Genomic DNA, 17,295 nt, shown 5'->3' on the forward strand with positions numbered 1-17,295 from the left:
TCTGGCTGCAGCCCATCCAAGGTCCTGGGGGGCATGGGGCTCATTGGCTCCTGCTCTCCCACTGCCTGGGTGCTTGAGACACATTTCCCACAGGAGTACCTTCATTTCCCAGAGGAGATCTTCCAGAGTATGCTGCGCAGTGTGGGACCTGAGCCATGCAGCGCTTCCTGGCTCTGCTGCACTGCTCCTGGTACCAGCTGGGAGGTGGCCAGGGTGGATGGGGTGGAGCAGAGGGTGCAGAGCCCGTGTGTGGTGATTGTGAAACCTTGTGATATGGGGGAAATCTGAGTGGTGCCTCTGCAGGAGGACAAGGTGCTGGGAGGTCAGCAGGGTGGTGAGTACTGGGTAAGAAGAAGCCTGAGCCATGGCTACAGCAGCGCATGTTTATGGGGTCTGACCTGACGCATTGTGGGTTACAGGATGCAGCGACATGCTGGGCACAGAGATCGCACAAGCTACAGGGGGACCTGGGTCCCACAGCGCTGGCGCTGCCACGGTCCCACTCAGTGCCGGAACTGCTGTAGCGGCGAGGGGATGCGGATGTCCTGCCCCTTCTCCAGCCGCCGCTCACAGTCGATCAGGTAGTTCACACCATCTATCACCAGCTGCACCAGTTCCACCTGCACCAGAAGCACAGATGTGGTGATTGAGGGACTGTCCTGGAGCCACACCGCTTGGCCAGTCCTGCTGCACGCAGGGTAGGCACTGCCACTCCCAGCACCCATATGCTGGCCCCAGCACACGGCCCTGGGGCTGCATGGATGCTGTGGGCCGATCATGCAGACATGTTCCAGAACCTTCCTCCCCAGCTCTGTCTGGCACCCACCTCTGACTTCCCCAGACGGTCCAGGTTGGAGATGTCAAAGACGCCGCCTACGGCCGCAGTGTCCACGCCACCTGTCCCACGCTTCTGTAGCCGGAGGTTCTCTAGGATCTTAGGGAAGCGGCTGTCCTGGTGCCCAGGGAAAGTGTCAGTGCTCAGCAGGACCAACAACAAGGGAGTCAGGTCTCTGTAGCTGAATGCTCCCTGAGGTAGCCCCCTGTTTCTCACAGGATCTTGTCAGTGGGTCACCAGCCCCAGCCAGAGTCTTATCCTGAGCAGCCCCAAGCTGACACCTGGGACCCAGGCCTCTCTGGCCAGGAATGCAGGCAGGGGCTGGACCCTATGCCTCCTAGGGGAACATAAATGTGGTCCAGGGTTGGATCCCATGTTGTCCTGCACCTTTGTGGCTAAGCTCCCCACAGTCCTAGCCTGACTCACCACAAAACTGGCCATGGTGATACCTTGCTGAGCAGTGGCAGCTTGATGTGGACACCTGCTCGCAGCCCCGTGCCCAGGTTAGAGGGGCAGGTCAGGATGTAACCCAGCCGCTCATTCCACATGAACTCCCAGCCTCGCTCCTGGATTAGCCGCTCCACCTGAGTTAGAGGCACAAGCAGTCATTCAGCCCTGGCCAAGGAGCACTCAGCAGAGGGCTAGTGCCACAGGAGCCCTGCATGCCCCTCTTTGCCTGTTTACGGGGCTGGCACAGCAGAAGCTGTTGGACACTCACCTCCTTTAGGCCCCGGCAGAACCGCTCAAAAACGCGCTTCATGTTTCCCCCCTTCTCCATGGAGATGACACGTGTGTGGTCCTCCTCATTGATCCAGATCAAAAAAGTCTTCTGGTGGTTGTGCCTAGGGACAGGACAGTGTTTGGCTGTGCTGGCAGCTTGCAGAGACCCTGTGCCCACTCACCTGTGCCCCTTCTGCCCCTGCCACTGTGGTGCCAGTGCTGCCCTTGGTTCAGGTGTGCTGACTGCACCAGGGTGGGCAGCCAGGAGATGCTCCTGGAGATGTGCCCGTGCCCATCCACATGTATCACTGCCTGTGATGGGAGCTGTCTCCAGTGCCTTGGGCACAGGCAGGTACCAGCATGGTGGTGACCCAGCTTGGACTGGGGACAGGACCATGGCTCCTGCACCATGTAGGCAGTGGGAGGGGGCTTGTGAGGCATGGAGTGTGCACTGGAGGGCTGGGTTAGGTGCAGCTGGAGCTGGGGATCGTGTGTGCTCTGGAGATGTTTTCCATATAAAGGCACAGCATCAGCAAGGGTGGCATGGGCAGACACACGTGCTGGCTGTTGCTCTGCAGGAGTGTGAGATGTTGCACGGCTGTGCGAAGATGCTGGGAGGGAGCAGTAAGATGCAACTGTGGCAGGGTAGGTTTGGTGTCACATAGAGTGTGCAGAAGCCAGGAGGAGTGCAGGGGATTGCCCAGGGAGCAGAAGGAAATTACAGGTTTTTGGCAGCCTTTGAGTGCAAGGTGCTTCAGGATGGTTAGAGCAGGCAGGATTGACAGCTGGTACTGGCTCCACAATACTGTGTGTGGTTTGTGTAGGCAGCAGTGACAGCTGACAGTGGTGCACAAGGAGCTCCCAGGTGAGGCCACAGAACCCATAGTGAGCACAGCCCAGGGGCACTGGTGCCATGTGCTAGGTTCTGTGGCGTGGCAAACATGGGAAATGTGGGTGGCAGGGCTGAGACAGATGGAGCAGTACCATCCCCCCCATCTCTGCCCTGCCACCCAGTGCCAGGACAGAACCTCACCAGATCCCTCGGGCGTCAGGCCAGTCCCGAGCCATTCCTGCTGCTGTCAGGAGCGGGGACACCGGCTTGTCAAAGAGGAAGTGGTCCTGGAGGGAGGTAGAATTCACGGGCTCACCCAGGCTGCATGGCTGGAGCCAGGGCACCCTCACTGGTTCCAGTACTCCACGTCTCACTGGTCCCACCTGCCATGCAGGAGATTCACCACGGCTCTCCCAGTCAGGACACCCATGGGCAGGACCCCTTGCCTTCGTGGCTCAGGAGGCAGAAGGGTGCTGGTGCACAGCCCACCCAGTGCCAGGGGCTGGTGGGGCACCAGCTGAGTGTCACAAGCCCACCTTCCTCTGGGCATGGGCAGGGAAATGGGGGTAAGAATCAGGTGGCCATGACCTGCTGGGGCTGAGTTCAGAGAGCTCCCGGCTCATGAGGGCTGAGCAGCACTGTGCTGTTGGGCTGCCTCATTAGGGCAGGGGTCCTGGTTGAAGAACACAGCAGAGCTGCAAAAGGAGGATGCAACCTCCCAGAGAGGCAGTGCCAGGAGGGGGCCTTGCTCTGCATGCACCCGGGGGAGGCTGGTCGGGAGCTGCACTGACTCACATCAATGAGCTGCTGTTGCTCCTTCTCGGTCATCTCGCTGAGGCGGTAGTACCGGCCCGCCAGGTCCCCGGTGAGGCCATTCAGTGCATCCACAGTCACCTTCTCCACCTCTCGTCTCTCGGCACGGGTGCAGGCTGGCGGCAGGCTCAGGCCACGGATGCTGCGCCCAGTCCGGACCCGGGAGGAGAGGACATAACGCTCATCAAACTGGCCAAACTTTATCTGGAATAGACAGGAGCCACAGGGTGTTCATGGGGTTGCCTGGTGCTGGCAGGGCCCTAACCCCAAGGCCCAAGGAAGGACACCCGCGTGCAGCATCACTGTCCAGCTTCTGCACCTTTGTGGCGTCCAGGTCTGTGATGTGCTTCATGGTGCGGGGGTTGTATCCATTGTGCCGCTCCTGAATCACGGGGTCAAACAGGTCAGCAAACACCTGGAAGCAAGTGGGACAATGTATGGCAGACCCAGGGCTTCATGAAGCCTCTGCTACAAGCCTGGCAGGGCCGCACTGCCAGTGTGGGGGACAGTGTGTCCTGCTGTGCAACAGCAATCCACAGGGCAAATGGAGCAGGAGGCTGCAGGGCTCCAGGAATAGCTGCTCCAAAGGAGCCCTGTGTCCTACAGGAGACGTGGAGACTTTCCAGGGGCCTCTCCAGCTGCTCAGGCTGGGCAAGAGGAGGTGGGCAGTAATGCCCCAGGCTGCTGATTGTACCATTGGTACTGGGACTCCTTTGGCTGCTGCAGGCAAGGCTCTGGCTACCACTCACCTCATAGGTTTCTTCATCACCAGCTACGATACCCACAGTCTTGATGAAGGGGTGGCCAGGGTTGTCGACACCAGTCTGAATGCACTGGTCCAAGGTCCAGCCATTTGGGGTTGCCTTGTCACAAAGCCTGGCGTAGATGGCTGGTGTCAGGTTGCTGGCCATGCAGTTGTTATGCTTCCGCAGGTCGGGGTACTCAGCACTGTGGGAGGAGACACCAGTAAATTCTTTGGGGCCAGGGGACCCCAGCACTTGTGCCTGTGCTCCACAGAGACTCTTGGTGCAGGTATGGGCTAGGGAGTTCAGGGTGGGGTCAAATACTCTGCTTATCCACAGCAGCTGGGAGCAGGGAGGCAGTTACAGGCCTTGCAGGGCAAGGGCAGGGAGAGCCCAAGCCCAGGGCTGGCACTGAACCAAGCCAAGAGTCCACAGGCAGATCCGGGCCAGTCCTTAGGGAGAGGCTCCTTATCAAACACACAACAGGGCCCCAGAGTGGGAGAACCTGCCAGGTGAGCAGTGGGGCCACGTGAGCCCATCCCCACACCGAGCTGCCAGGGCAGCTGGGCTGCAGAGTGGGGGTCTCACTCCCCTCGTCCTCCCTCAGGCTGTCCTGATGCCAGCTCAAATCGAAGGGGGCTGCTCCCTGTCTGCTGATGCCATGGGTAGGGGAGGCAGGACATGCAGTCTGCAGGGTCCTGGGTTGGTTGACCCCGGGCCCCCGCACCTCTGCCCCCTCGATGCTGGGGGGCAGGAGATTGGCTGACCCTGATCTGCAGCCAGTGGGAACAGCACAGTCCCAGTGCAGTTTATTGTATTAGGGGGATGCTTTCCTCTAATCAGCTTAGTGGGAGGCTGTCTCTTGACCTCATTCCCACTTTAGACAAGCCTTGTACTTGTTCTGTGCTCACAGGGAAATTGGCAGGGCAGGACCCTGCCAGCACTTGCCTTGGCCAAATCTTTCTTGAGGGTGTCTCCACTCACCTTAGTGGGACAGAACTGGCCTTTGTCAGCCAAGGAGACTATGGTGGTGGCTGAAGGGGGTCCTGCATCCCTGAGGACACCCTTCTGAGAGAGGCCTGCTTTGAGGGGTGACATAGCTTGGGGGGATCCATGTGGGAGAAAAGGTACCTGGGCTAGCGCAGGTCTGGTTGTTGTTGGGAGCAACAGTCAGACATCAGCACTAGCAGCAAGTCCTGGCATCCCCTGTGCTCAGCTCCCGCTCTTGGGCTGAATGCTCACGCTGGGCATTGGTTTTGGCTGCCAGCACCAATCCTGTGCTGCAATGCAGAGCCCTGTGGCTGCTACTGCCTCCTCCCCTGTGTCTGCAGGCCAAGGAATGCGGCCTTTTGCCCACAGCTTGGCTACTGCTCATGGCTTCCTGTGCTGTGCAGAAACAAAGGGAGTTAGGGCTCCCATTGAATTGTGTGGGGAAGCACTAGCAGCTCCTGTCTGGACCAGCAGAAGGAGGCATTTGGTCCAGACAAGAACTCATCCCAAGGCTGAGGGTTGCTCCCAACCCACACACAGACCTGTGCCCTGATGAGATAATCCAGCTCTGAGGCTGACGTGGCATGCATGGACGCAGCCTGCCCTGGCCTCCCTCCCTGCTTCTGCCCCGTCATCGGCTGGCCACTGTCTCCCCAGGGAGACACTTGTAAAAAGCACTTGCTGATCAGAATGGGACACTTGGACAGGTTCCTCCACAAGCATGGTCATGCTGCTGGGCATGCCAGGACCACTTGCTGTGCTTTCTGTGTGACAGAGGATGCCCAGGAGCCATCGAGGTTCCTAAGGAAAGCCAGCTTACTCCCAGCAGGCAGGAGACTGCTATGGGTTGAAACATGCTGTCTGCCACAGCTGTCTACACCTTCCCTGAGGTGTTCAGCATCCAAACCCTGAGACTCCAGGCTCTGCCTGCAGGTGCTGTGCCTACTGCAGTGCTGACTGAGCACCTGGTTGGAGTGCACCCTCCCCTGAACAGCCCCAGACCACAGCCAGCAAATCGGGGCAACCTCTCTTCTGCCTTTCTAGGGCACCTGAACTCAGATGGATGTTGCCAGGACCAGCTGGGTAGTGCTGGGGTGAAGGTCCTGAGCACCTGGCGCTGTGCTCACCGTGGTGCCGCAGAGCTGGTGGGGGAAGCTGTGTCCAGGCTGGCACTGGAGGGCTCTGGCAGTGGCACCACACTCCCATCATGTGCTCAGGATGTCCAGAAGTCCTCTGTCATAGTGTCAAAATGATGCTGCACCTGGTCTGCTTTAACCCCTTGTTTTGGTCGCCAAGGCTGGTTTGAAAACTATGGCCATTTCAGCACCATCTATTTTGTTCCCACAAACAAAATTTTTGTTTTGTGCCACAGTGATACCTTAAAAGTCTTTTCCAACCTCAATGATTCCATGGTTCTGTGGCATTGTGGGCTCCTGCCCGGCTGCAGAGGCTGGAAGTGTGGATGTCTGCCAGGAGTGCAACTCAGCACTGCCGCCCACGCTGTCCTATGCTCACCTCAGCCTGCTGTCCTGCCCCTGACCTCGGGGTGCAGCTGCCTGCAGCAGCTGCCCTCTCTGCCCTTGGGCAAGCAGGTGCCTGACCCCAGAGCAGACCTGCTCAGCAGCCAGCAGGGATTATTACCCCGTGGTCTACTGACTGGGCAGCTTCTCCAGAAGTGACAGTCACCTGCACCTCCCCACAGCTCTTCACCTCTAATGTGGCAGCCCCCAGACCCTTTCCTGGCATCACTGGCTTGAGGTGCCCAGGCCGCACATGGCCTCTGGAGAGGCATGGGGGTGTGTGGGGTGAGCAGCAGACCCTGTATGGTGGCCTGGATCTGGGAGCTGGCAGGCAGCCAAGCATGAAGCTTGCTTACCCAGGGAGGAGGGGGCTTAGGCTTTGTCTGGAGACGTTTTGGCAGGGACCCCCAGCGTGGTGGCCCAAACGTGGTGCCATGCCTGTCATAGGATCCACCTGGCAGAAGCCACAGGGTGCCCATGTCTCCTTGAGGTGGGAGTGCCTGTGCCCTCCCAGCACGGCAATTCATACTACAAGTGCCTCCGACAGGAGGCTGTGGAGTGTCGCTCAGACCCCTCAGGGCTGCTGCCAATGTCTCTCATTTTTTAACTTAAAGTCTAGAGGGGCAAAATCCTTGGGTGAGTCGGCTACAGAGTGAGAGATTGCAGCTCACCTCTAGGGCTCTGTCCAGGTTCTTCTCAAGTGTCAGCACTGTCACAAAACCATTCCCAACTGAACAGAACCCCCCACGAGGCTCATTTTTGAGCTTTCAGCCACAGCTCCACCTTGACTTTATCCCCTCCTGACCTGATGTCTGTGTCTCTGCAGTTGTTCAGAAAGCTGGAAAACACGCCCCTCTTGGGAGGTAAATAATCAATAACATCTGGCCTTTGTAATTCTGTGAATTCACTCCATTTCTGTCCCTAACTTTCTTTAGCCCAACGCAGCTTGTCAGAGCCCCAGTGCCAGCTCCCTGTGAGCCCTCTACATGCCCAGGGTTCCCAGCCTGCAATGCAGCACTGCAACACACTGCTCTGACTGTCGGCATTTGGTGCAGGGATGGCAGCAGCTGCCTGTGTTCAGAGCAGCAACGTGCTGCCTTCTTCCCATCGTGCTCCTTCCCTGTGCACAGTCTCTGCTGGCATTGGGGTGGGCAGGAAAACTCAGTCTTCGTTTTCCTGGCCCACCTCTAGGATGTGCCAGGCCAAGCAGTTGTTGCCAGCATAAGGACTGGCTGGTGGCCACCGTGTCCCTCTCCCCTTCTGGCCCTGGCCCCATTCCTACTCTGCCTAGCTCTCGTGAGACACAGGTAGCTCTTGCATCCAGTCCTGTCTGGCGCTGTGCCCCTCTATGCTCCTCAGAGCTGGGCACCACCAGCCCCTGTCTCGTCCACCCCACTTGCCATGGCAAGCGATGGTGAGTGGAACCATGGGAATGTGAGGCACTTGGCCCTCCTGGCCTGGCTGGGCTCCCTGGGGCAGCAAAGAGCCGTTTGGAGGGGAGTGGCATGAGAGCTTCTGGTTTAGAGCTTGAACCTTAGCATTGTGCTGGAGCTGTGACACTTATCTGGCTTAAGGGATCAGGCACCGGGTGTGTAAGTAGGGCCAGGGCTCTTGCAGAGCCAGCATTACCTCAAAAGCACCCCTAAGCCAGCCTGTGGCCATGTATGCACCCACTTGGCCCAGCTCAACTCTGTGCCCACCTCCCAGAAGTCCTAATTGCACATCTCATTATCATCCAAAATCTACCCATGGGGCTGCTTGCTCAGCACCCACAGGTCCCTCCAGTTGTCCCTTTAAAAACTGGCCCAGAGAGGGAAGAGCCAGGACCTGCCAGCAAAGCTTTTCTTTTCAATAGAGGAGTCCCTGTCCCAAAGGCAGGCGCGTGGGAAGGCTGGTACAGCCAGATGAGGCTGGGCCAGGGCTGCTCGGACACCAGCTCCCACAGTCAGAGATCCTGGGTGCTCTGCCAGCAGGACAAAATGGACCCTTTGCTCCATGCTGTTCCTACCAGGACGTTGGTTGGCAAATTCTCCCTGGCTTCTGTTGTGCCGAGCATGGGGTATGTCCCCAACGGCACTGGCGATCCCAGCACTGCTGCCTCCCAAACAAGACCCATCTCTGCACTCCGGGTCATCCCGGGAAGCCCCCCGGGACCACAGTCCTACTGTCAAGCATTTGTCCCCTCCCGCTCTCGCACGTCCCCGGCTGCAGCGGCTTGTCCTGGCACTCTGGGACCCAGGGCAGCCGGCAGCTCCGGGGCTCCCTGCCCGGACCGCAGCGCCCAGAGCCAACCCCCGGACACGGGAATGTGCCCGGGGCGGCCCCCGCAGGCTCACAGCCTCTGCCAGCGCGGGTCCCGTGAAAGGGCCCGCGGCAACCCTGACGAACCCCGCAGAGCCGGGACCCGCGCTCTCTGGTCCCCGCGGGACCTCACCGGGACGCGGATGCGCCCGTGTCCTTGTGCACGGGGACGGCGGGGCCCGCGGAGCCGGTGACCGGCAGCCCGAGGCGGGGCGGATCCGTCCAACACGGCCGAGCCCCTGCGGCCGCTCCGTCCCCCTCGAGGCCCGGGGCCCTGGTGCCGGCGCGGGCTCGGTTCAGGCCCTCCCGGTCCTTCCCGCCATGGACGAGCGGCGTCCATCGCGCCGCCCCCGTGAGCTGCTCCGGGACCCGCCGCCCGGGCTAGAGCCGGGGGGCGGCCGCCGCGCCCTCCCCCGGTGCCGGTGCCGCAGGGATCGTCCCCCGCCCGCCGCCCCCCGCCCCCCGCCCGTGCGCCCCCGCCGCCCGCGCACGTTACCTGGGCGGGTATCGCCGACGCTGACGGTCGCCCGCGCTGACCGAGTCCCGGGCGAGTAGGAAGCCGGCGGCGAGAGAGCCGGCGCCCACCATGGCCAGGAGGCCGGCGGAGCGGCGAGCCGAGAGAGCGCGGGCGAAGGTGCTGGCCATAGCGGAGCGGCAGAGCAAGCGCGCCGGGGCGGGCAGCGGACGTGAGGGGAATGGGAACGGGAATGGGAACGGGAACGGCGGCGGGGCGCGCGGGGGGCGGGGAGCCGGCGGGGCACGGGGGGGCCTGGCGGCACCGCCACCTGCTTGACTGCCCCGCCCCGCCCCGCCCCACCGAGGCCGCCGCCGCTTTCAGCACCGCTCGCCGGACAGCGCCGGAGGGGCGGCTGCGCCGAGACGGCCCAGCCCCGCACCGGGACCCGCACCTCGGAGCCCCTCGCCGCGCCCTGGGGCGGGCGGGCGCGGCCGGGTCAAAGTTCGTCCACCTGAAGCCGGGAGCGGCGACCGCGGCTCCTCGACGGGATGCGGCCCGCGATGGGGCGCGGGGTCGGGGCCCTGTTCTCGGCGGTCACCAACCCTCCCGCAGTGCTCCGTGCCCGCCACACCGGCGGGGCCGCACTGGTGGGCCAGGGAGCGCGCTGCGTTCGCCACCGCAGACCTCCGAGGGACGGGAGCTGCTGGCGCACCGCCGGGCTGCTGTGGCACATGGGAAACGCCCGCACGGTAGAACCGCGTGCCCAACCGCTACGGCCGCGAGTCCCGCCCGGTGCAGCCGCGCGCTTGCCGTTACAGCGCGGAGCCGGCGCGGGGCCCGCGCCCACGTGCGCGCGGCGCTCCTGGCCGCGCAGCAGCTCCCGCCGCCGCCGCCAGGGGCCGCCACGCCGCGCCCGCTAGCGTCCCGACCGGCCCGCCTCCTCCGCGCCGATTGGCTGCCGGCGGCCGTCAGCAGGCGGTGATTGGCCGGCGGCAGCGCGTGCAGAGCGGGGTGCGCTCGGAGGCCGCAGGTGAGCGGAGCGAAATGGCGGCGGCTGGCGTGGCGCCCCCTGCTGCCGGCGGCGGGGCCAGGGGCGGCCGAGGGGCCGGGGACAGGGCCGGGGCCGGGTCGGGGAGCCGAGCGAAGTGACGCCAAGGCGGGGAGGGGTAGGGCGGCCGGTCGCGCCGCCGCTGGGCCCTGTTTGTCGGCGGCTGTCGGGGAGCGCCGGGTGGGCGGCAGCGGCGGCGCCACGGCGAGGCGCGGCCCGGTCCTGTGCCGCCCCCGCGGCTCGCCGCCGCCACTCGCCCGCGCCTGCCGGGCCCGGGGTCCCGTCCCCCACGGCGCAGCGGCGGGCGAGGCTCGTCCAGGCCGCTCGGGGCCGCCGCGCTCGGCCTGTACGTGTCGTCGCGGTGCCGGTGCCTGCCCGCTCTCCCTTTGCGCGGCTGCTTGCGGTCGCGCCGCTCTCCCGCGCCGCTCCGGGCCCCTGCCCGTGCCTCCGCCCCGCTCTCCGGGGCCGCGGTCTCTCCCGCGCCTGGCGGACCGGCGTTTGTGAAGCCGCCACGGTGTGCGCGGGGTAGAGCGGCAGCGGCCGCCCTGCAATAAACCCTCAGTAACAGCGGCCGTGTCGGGGGAGTTTCACGCTTTACAGGTCGCACGAGTCTGATCAAATATTTCGTTATCAACAGTGTAAGACACGGACGGGTGTCGCCGCTGTGCGCGGCACAGCACTGCTCGGTGTGCGGGGTAAACCGAGAGGCTCTCGCTGCTCCCTCTGCTCCGGGTTTGCAGCTGTTGGTGTGTTCGGCCTCACTGAAAGCTCTGCTCGAATAGACTGAACTTGACTTCAGCTTCCTGGCTGTGAGCACCTTGAATGCCCGTGTTACCAGAACAGAGGGGTCTCTCTGATACACCATATCCAAATAGTTTTAATCATTAACCCTAGAGTAGGTGGTGTTTCTGTTCTGAAGCAAGTAAATGGTCATGATAAGAGCACAGCTTTCACCAGTTTGAAGTATGGAATTAACCTCAGTGCAAACAGCCCTTGTAACAGTGGAAGTAGCTCTCTATGTGTCACTGGTCATGCAAAGGTGTGTTACTGGTCATGCATGCAAAGGTACTTCACTGCTCAGGGTCTAAGCTTTCAGGGTTGGGTTTTTTGGATTGTTGGTAGGGCCATCAGTAGTTTCAGGTAGTTCTACAAGACATTGCCAGCATTAGTGTTTTAAAATGCCAGCTGTGTGTATTCTTAGAAGTCATGATCCTGCACTTACTTGACCTGGCTTGGCAAGGCTGTGGCTCTCTTAAGTTGGATCATGCTTGCAGGCTTTCTGCATGCCAGGGTAACCCGAATTCCTGCCACCGGCAATATGCTGAGGCATGTTCCTGTCCATCAGCCCGCAACTACAGAGGCTGCACCTGCATCTGCACCTTTTGTTTAAAAACCAAAATGAAACAAAACCCCGACAGGCAAACCCACTCTTGGTTGGTTAATGCCACGCTGAGTACAAACTTAATACAAGACCTAATCACACCTTCCCTCTTAAATGTCTGGTACCTCAAAAACAGGACAGAAAGAATCTCTTTACTTTGTGAGCACTCTTATCTGAACAGCACCGGAATGATCTGTTGGGAAACCGGAAAACAATTTGCTATCTTGTTTCTTATCACTAATAAAGGGCAGTCTAGTGAGCTGAATCAGTCCCAGGCCATCAGAGGCAAGGTCTGTGGCTCCATTTAGGGTTGTGTGTCAGCAGATTCGGATTTCTGATTGGGTAATTACAGTAACCTTTGGTGTGACTGTAGCAGATCACAGCTGCCCTTCTTGGAAGTGCAGCAGGAAAGTCTTTAGCTGCAGTGGCTGGCATGTACTTCCTCCTGTGTCTGTGACAGAACTACCAAGCCCGAATATTCTGACTCAAAGCCAGAATCAGGCTTGCCTTTTGTGTGCCAGAGCCGCATTAATGCCCTTGTCTCCCTTGGACGACACAGCAGCATTAACTCAACGCTGAATTTTCTTGCTGTGAGAAAGTGAAACGTGAGGCCTGTAGCACTCCCAGCAGCTGGGAACTGGGCAAAATATATGGCTTCCATTGAGCAGTTAGCTCAGCAGTCAGCGGGGACAGAACCATCAGCATGCTGTGGTTGGTGTGAAAAGTGTCAGCTGTGTGCTGTGCAGGAACCTGTTCCATAGTGGCAATTGCCACCCTCCTGGCATATGAGCCCTATGCCAGTTCAACACTAGAACTGGCTCAGGTGTGGTGGGCAAACTTCCTGTCACTGTCCTTAGATACCAGGATAGAACTCCACTTGCCTGTGTCCATTTAAGAGCAAATGTCTGAGTTTTTGGTGCCTTAGTTATGCCTGTAGCTAAAGGTTCAGTTTCATCAAGATTCTGTAGTTGCTTAGTATAAGTCTATGATAAGGGATCTGCTTTTAAGAAAATCTAGGGAAAGGTTCCGGTTAACCCTCTCCCCACGTCTGAAATCATGAGGCTTTCCTTATTAACAATCATGGGCATGCCTGTACTATCAGTGGCTGTCAGCTTCAGTGAGGCTCTGAGTTTTTACCTGATGTGAGTGTGGTGTGTCATGGCCTTGAAACAGAGCTATAGAGCAAGGAAGAGGCTTTTTCTCTGGAATAGGAGGAGGAATATAGAGAAGTTGTTGCTTTCTGAATTCTTAGGGCAAAGGTTTTCCTGCTACTTGATCTGTTTTTTTTCCAGGAGGGAGGGGAGAGTAGGGGATTGGAGAAAATAACCCTCCTCCTCCTTTTTCATGGTGTTTCTTCACTTCATTAAATCATCAGCTATCAAGCTGATAGGGTACCTGCTGAAGGGTCATTCTGCACTGATGTGCTGAGGCAGCAGGACACAGGCATAAAAATGGTTCCTGTGTATGTTAGGAATCCTACTCTTCTCCTCCTCTGGAGATAGCAGGGCTATGTGGAGTTCACAGTAAATACCTCTGTAGCCTGGTCTGCCAGTACTGTTCCTCCCTCTAGCAGCAAGCACTGATGGTGAGTATCAGCTCTGACTTTTGCTGATTGAGACATTTCAATGCCAGATGTGTGCTGTGCTTTGAGGATTTTGTGGGAGCAGCAGCACTGGGCTCGGTGCATGGGACTAAGATGGAAGAGATTATCCTTGGTGTGGTATGTACAAAGTCCAGGCCTGCTGTATGCCCTGTGTGGTTTCTGTTGGGTCGATGTCCACTCCCCCGGTGGATCCAGCATGATGGCTAACGGGCTTGTGAGCAACCAGTGCCTGGCAGTGTGGCTGCAGGTCCTTGTCTGATGTACTTCTGCTCCAGTGCTTTCTCTGAACACTTAACTGTTACATTTCCTGCTCCTTCTGGCACCACGCTGTCTTTCTGCCTGGAGGCCTGCGTTATTCTACCCGTATTTCCAAGGGGATTTCACACGCAGCTGGATTGCTCTGTGTCTTTTGCGTTTCCCCCCCCCGCCCAGGTGAATTAAGGCAATCTTCCGTTGTGTTCCGGGTGAGGCGATTCTCGGCTGCCCTGATGCCCTGCTGGCAGCAGGCTGATGGCTTTGGGGTGTTACTCCTATTGTTGCCAGAGGTCTGGGAGCTGACACCTCTGTGTGGCAATGCAGTCTTCTGCTATGTCCTGGCTGTAAGGGAAGGCATCACTGAAGAGGAGGAAATTCAGTAACTCTGAATCTAGGGAATGCTGGAAGTCATGTGAGAATATGAGAAGCAACGGCAGAGAGTGTCTCATGTCCAGTTTTAGGCGGTACTTAATAAGTGTTGGCAATGTCCTCTTCTCATCGTTGCTGTTATGCAGGAGGAATGCTTTTGGCTACTTTATAATTAGGAAAAGCAGAGTGAAAGACTCCTGCTTGACACTGTGGGTGGAGCTTAGGTCAGCGGTGAACAGCTGTGTCCTTGGCATGTACAGGTCAGCTGCATGGTGTGTTCAGACTCTGTCCCCTCTGGGGCTGGCAGTGCTGCTCTTGAAGGTGACAGTGGAGGACATGCTCCTTTCCTGGCATTTTTAATTCATAGCATATATTCAGCAGGTGGTCAGTGGAGGTGGTTGTTCCACTCTGCTCTGCACTAGTCATAGCACTAAGGCTGTCTAAGTTCAAGAAGCCTGTGGACAATGCTCTCAGGCACATGGTGGGGTTCTTGGGATGTCTGTACAGGGCCAGGAGCTGGACTCAAACCTAGACACCCTGACCTGCAACCCAAACTGTTGTTGATGCTCCCTCTGTGTCTTTTTTCCCTACCATATAGTTTTCACTTGTTTTTTCTCCTCCCTGCAAACTCCCGCACCTCTCAAACTGTCCTCTCTGTTACTGTAGGTCTTCTCGAGCTGAAATGATGAAAATTTGCAATTGGAAAATCACTGTCACTGTCTTGAGCTTTATCCTGACTTCTGGATTCCCAGTTGATGTCGTTGGGCATATGAGTCTGCAAGAGTGTCCCCTGTCCCTGATTTAGGCAGCGGCTGGACATGCATCACTGTAAGGGTTACATGATTTCAGTGCTGGTGGTGACACTGTCCCAATGTAAGGGGGTTAATTGCAAGATGGAGCTGCTTATCTAAAATGATCCAGAATTCCAGATCCCCTCCCACCCTGAGAGTGTCTTCCTGTTCCCTCTTTTTGCGCTGGGTACCACTATCCCTGGGCTCCCTCATGCTGGTTCGGTCCCTGCCCTCTCCACCATCACTTACTTTCATCATGCAGCTGGCCCTGGGATTGCTCTGCATCTGACCTCTCTCTCCCTTTTGCACACTGTAATTCCAGAGCGGGATGGTCGGCCACCAAAGCTGCAATGTCGTCCCTGACGACCTCCAGTGAAGGAGAGAACTCCACTCCCAGGTTTGTTGTTGGTTCCAGAGATGATGAGACAGAATTTCTGGGATCAAACATGAAGACAGACGAAACCGATTTCTTTGAGGATGATGAAGAGGAGGAGTCGGTAAGGAGGTCCCAGCATTCTGGGCTGGAGCACCTTTGTGGAATCCCTGGGTCTCAGCCAGGTTTTGCATGGTTACTGCTGGGGCTGCAGGTAGTTGGGTCTGCAGGGGACACAGCACCTGGCTGTGTGGCACAGCTGTGGGACATGGCAATAGCATTCGTGACAGGACACATTGCATCATGCTGCCGTGCTCACTGCCTCAGGAAATCCAGCTTTTTTGCTTGCAGGTCTGATTCAGTAAAACTAGTGGATTTCTTTGTTCTAGAGACTTAGTCTGACACTCCAGTAAACCTTTCTGTTTCACTAGGGTAATTTTTAAGGAAAATACTGGCACCTGTGAAAAGGGGAAAGGTGTCTCTGCAGAAAGAAAACATTCATTTTGTTCTGTAACCTCCAGGAACAGGACACAGAAAAAATGATCTCCAGCTCCTGACTGCTTTTGGCCCCTATTCAGTGTTACATTAAATGCTACTAAACGGGTCTCTGTCTTGCCTTCTGTCAGCCACCAGAACGGCAGATCGTGGTGGGAATCTGTGCCATGACCAAAAAGTCCAAGTCAAAGCCCATGACACAGATTCTGGAACGTCTGTGCAAGTTTGAGTACATCACAGTGGTGATCATGGGGGAAGATGTTATTCTGAACGAACCAGTGGAGAACTGGCCCTCTTGTGACTGCCTGATATCCTTCCACTCCAAAGGTAACACATCTGTAGCAGTCCTTAGCCTGCTTGAGCTGTGGGCAATGGAGTTTCCTTTCAACCTTCCTCTCTGTCCTCACCCTGTATTTCAGGATTCCCCCTGGATAAGGCAGTTGCTTATGCCAAGCTGTGCAAGCCATTTCTGATCAACGACCTTGATATGCAGTATTACATCCAGGACAGGTGGGTGTCTGTGAGCCACTAAAGCCCCTTCCCTCTTTCTCTGATTCTTCTCAGTGTGCTGTGGAAACTTCATTTTTCTGGTCAAAAAGGAGTGAGATGAGGAGGAAGGGGACCTTAGCAGTGGCTTTTTGGGGTTTCTTCAAAGCATGGAGGGGAATGGCTTTGTGGGTAAAACTGTTGAGACCATGTAAAACCATACTTTGTTTTCTGGTGTAAATGTAAGGAGTGTCTGGGATGTAGGGAGTGGAAGAGTTCTCACAGAACAAGGCTACCATGACTAAAGCAAAAGGACTAGTCTCTAAGCAGGAGAGCCAATGGTGAGATGGGGCTCTGGATCAGAAATTGGGAGCAAGTCTGGGTCAGAATCTGTGAAGCATGTGGTGGTCAGACATGAGGTTTCTCAGGCATCTGTTGGTAGAGGCCACCAGCAGCCACGTACTTTAGCTCTTATACCCAGGCTGCTTTGGCTGTGTGTGGTAGGGCTCCTAATGGATCCTAAACCTCCTGCCCTGCTCACCCTGTGGTGAGCACTGTTATGTGGGTGCTGGCAGGCATCCCAAGGTATAACTAGTGAAAGAACTGAGATTTGCCACTTGACGCAAGATGAAAGAAGGCTCCTGCTGCTTCTGCCAGGCCTGGGCACTGGACAGCTTGGCATGACAGGGCACTCTCCAAGAGGGCAGGTCTGGGCGGGTGCTGTGTGCTGGGTGTGCTGCTGTGCTTTGGGCACATGCTAATAATTCAGTGTCCATGTTTAGGCCAGGTAGAGATTTCCTCTGGGACATCTGTGCCTGGAGCAGGACGGAGGCAAACCCCATAGCCTGCAGGATTTGTCCAGAGAGCATATGCTGAGAAGTACCTGCAGTCTGTCTTGATGCTTTTTTGTGTTCATCTGACTGTGTTCTTCGTCAGCGGGAGCAAAGTCTTTCCTTTTATGTGTATTGAGGACCTTCTAAACTCTTCTGTCACTGCTTCTGTCCTCTACAGGCGTGAAGTGTATCGGATCCTTCAAGAAGAGGGAATAGACCTGCCCCGCTATGCTGTGCTCAATCGAGATCCTGACAGACCGGAAGGTTGGTGTCCAAGCTCTACTGAAAGCCATTTCCCCAGGCTCTGCTATTTAAGATAGTCTGCAGAGGACAGATACTGGCAGTCACCTCAAAGAGGCCTGACTCATAAGTCTCTTGGGTTTTTTCCTGGGCAAAGGTTCCAACAGCAAAACTGGCTGATGGGCCTGAAGGGGGCTGTGGCTGTGCACT

General features: G+C 57.6%; 2 protein-coding genes across 11 annotated transcripts in view; one reads left to right on the forward strand and one right to left on the reverse strand.

The window, feature by feature from the left end:
* Nucleotides 1-369: 369 nt before the first annotated feature.
* CKMT1A (creatine kinase, mitochondrial 1A) lies at nt 370-9,491 on the reverse strand. The gene is made up of 9 exons (XM_066196499.1): nt 9,251-9,491; nt 3,950-4,148; nt 3,520-3,615; nt 3,183-3,404; nt 2,589-2,674; nt 1,554-1,677; nt 1,285-1,419; nt 827-952; nt 370-620 (listed from the first exon to the last, which is right to left on the reverse strand). Exons 1-9 carry the CDS (start codon nt 9,397-9,399, stop codon nt 504-506), a joined length of 1,254 nt encoding a protein of 417 aa, XP_066052596.1. The 5' UTR covers nt 9,400-9,491; the 3' UTR covers nt 370-503.
* Nucleotides 9,492-10,216: 725 nt separating this feature from the next.
* Nucleotides 10,217-17,295, forward strand: part of PPIP5K1 (diphosphoinositol pentakisphosphate kinase 1) — a 44,389-nt gene continuing 37,310 nt past the window's right edge. For 3 of the 10 annotated variants that reach the window (XM_066195972.1, XM_066195973.1, XM_066195974.1), the window contains exons 1-5: nt 14,184-14,695; nt 14,981-15,155; nt 15,658-15,853; nt 15,946-16,036; nt 17,024-17,109. In XM_066195972.1, coding sequence (XP_066052069.1) covers nt 15,009-15,155; nt 15,658-15,853; nt 15,946-16,036; nt 17,024-17,109 — 520 coding nt within the window. In that variant the 5' untranslated portion in view covers nt 14,184-14,695; nt 14,981-15,008. Of the gene's footprint in view, nt 10,242-11,007; nt 11,069-13,232; nt 13,361-14,181; nt 14,696-14,980; nt 15,156-15,657; nt 15,854-15,945; nt 16,037-17,023; nt 17,110-17,295 lie in introns of those variants that run through there. The other 7 variants (XM_066195965.1, XM_066195970.1, XM_066195971.1 and 4 more) reach the window with 5 other exon arrangements.

Source organism: Chamaea fasciata, unplaced genomic scaffold (assembly GCF_029207755.1).
Source record: "Chamaea fasciata isolate MVZ Bird 193981 ecotype frontalis unplaced genomic scaffold, bChaFas1.0.hap1 SCAF_14, whole genome shotgun sequence".
Taxonomy (NCBI): Eukaryota; Metazoa; Chordata; class Aves; order Passeriformes; family Sylviidae; genus Chamaea; species Chamaea fasciata.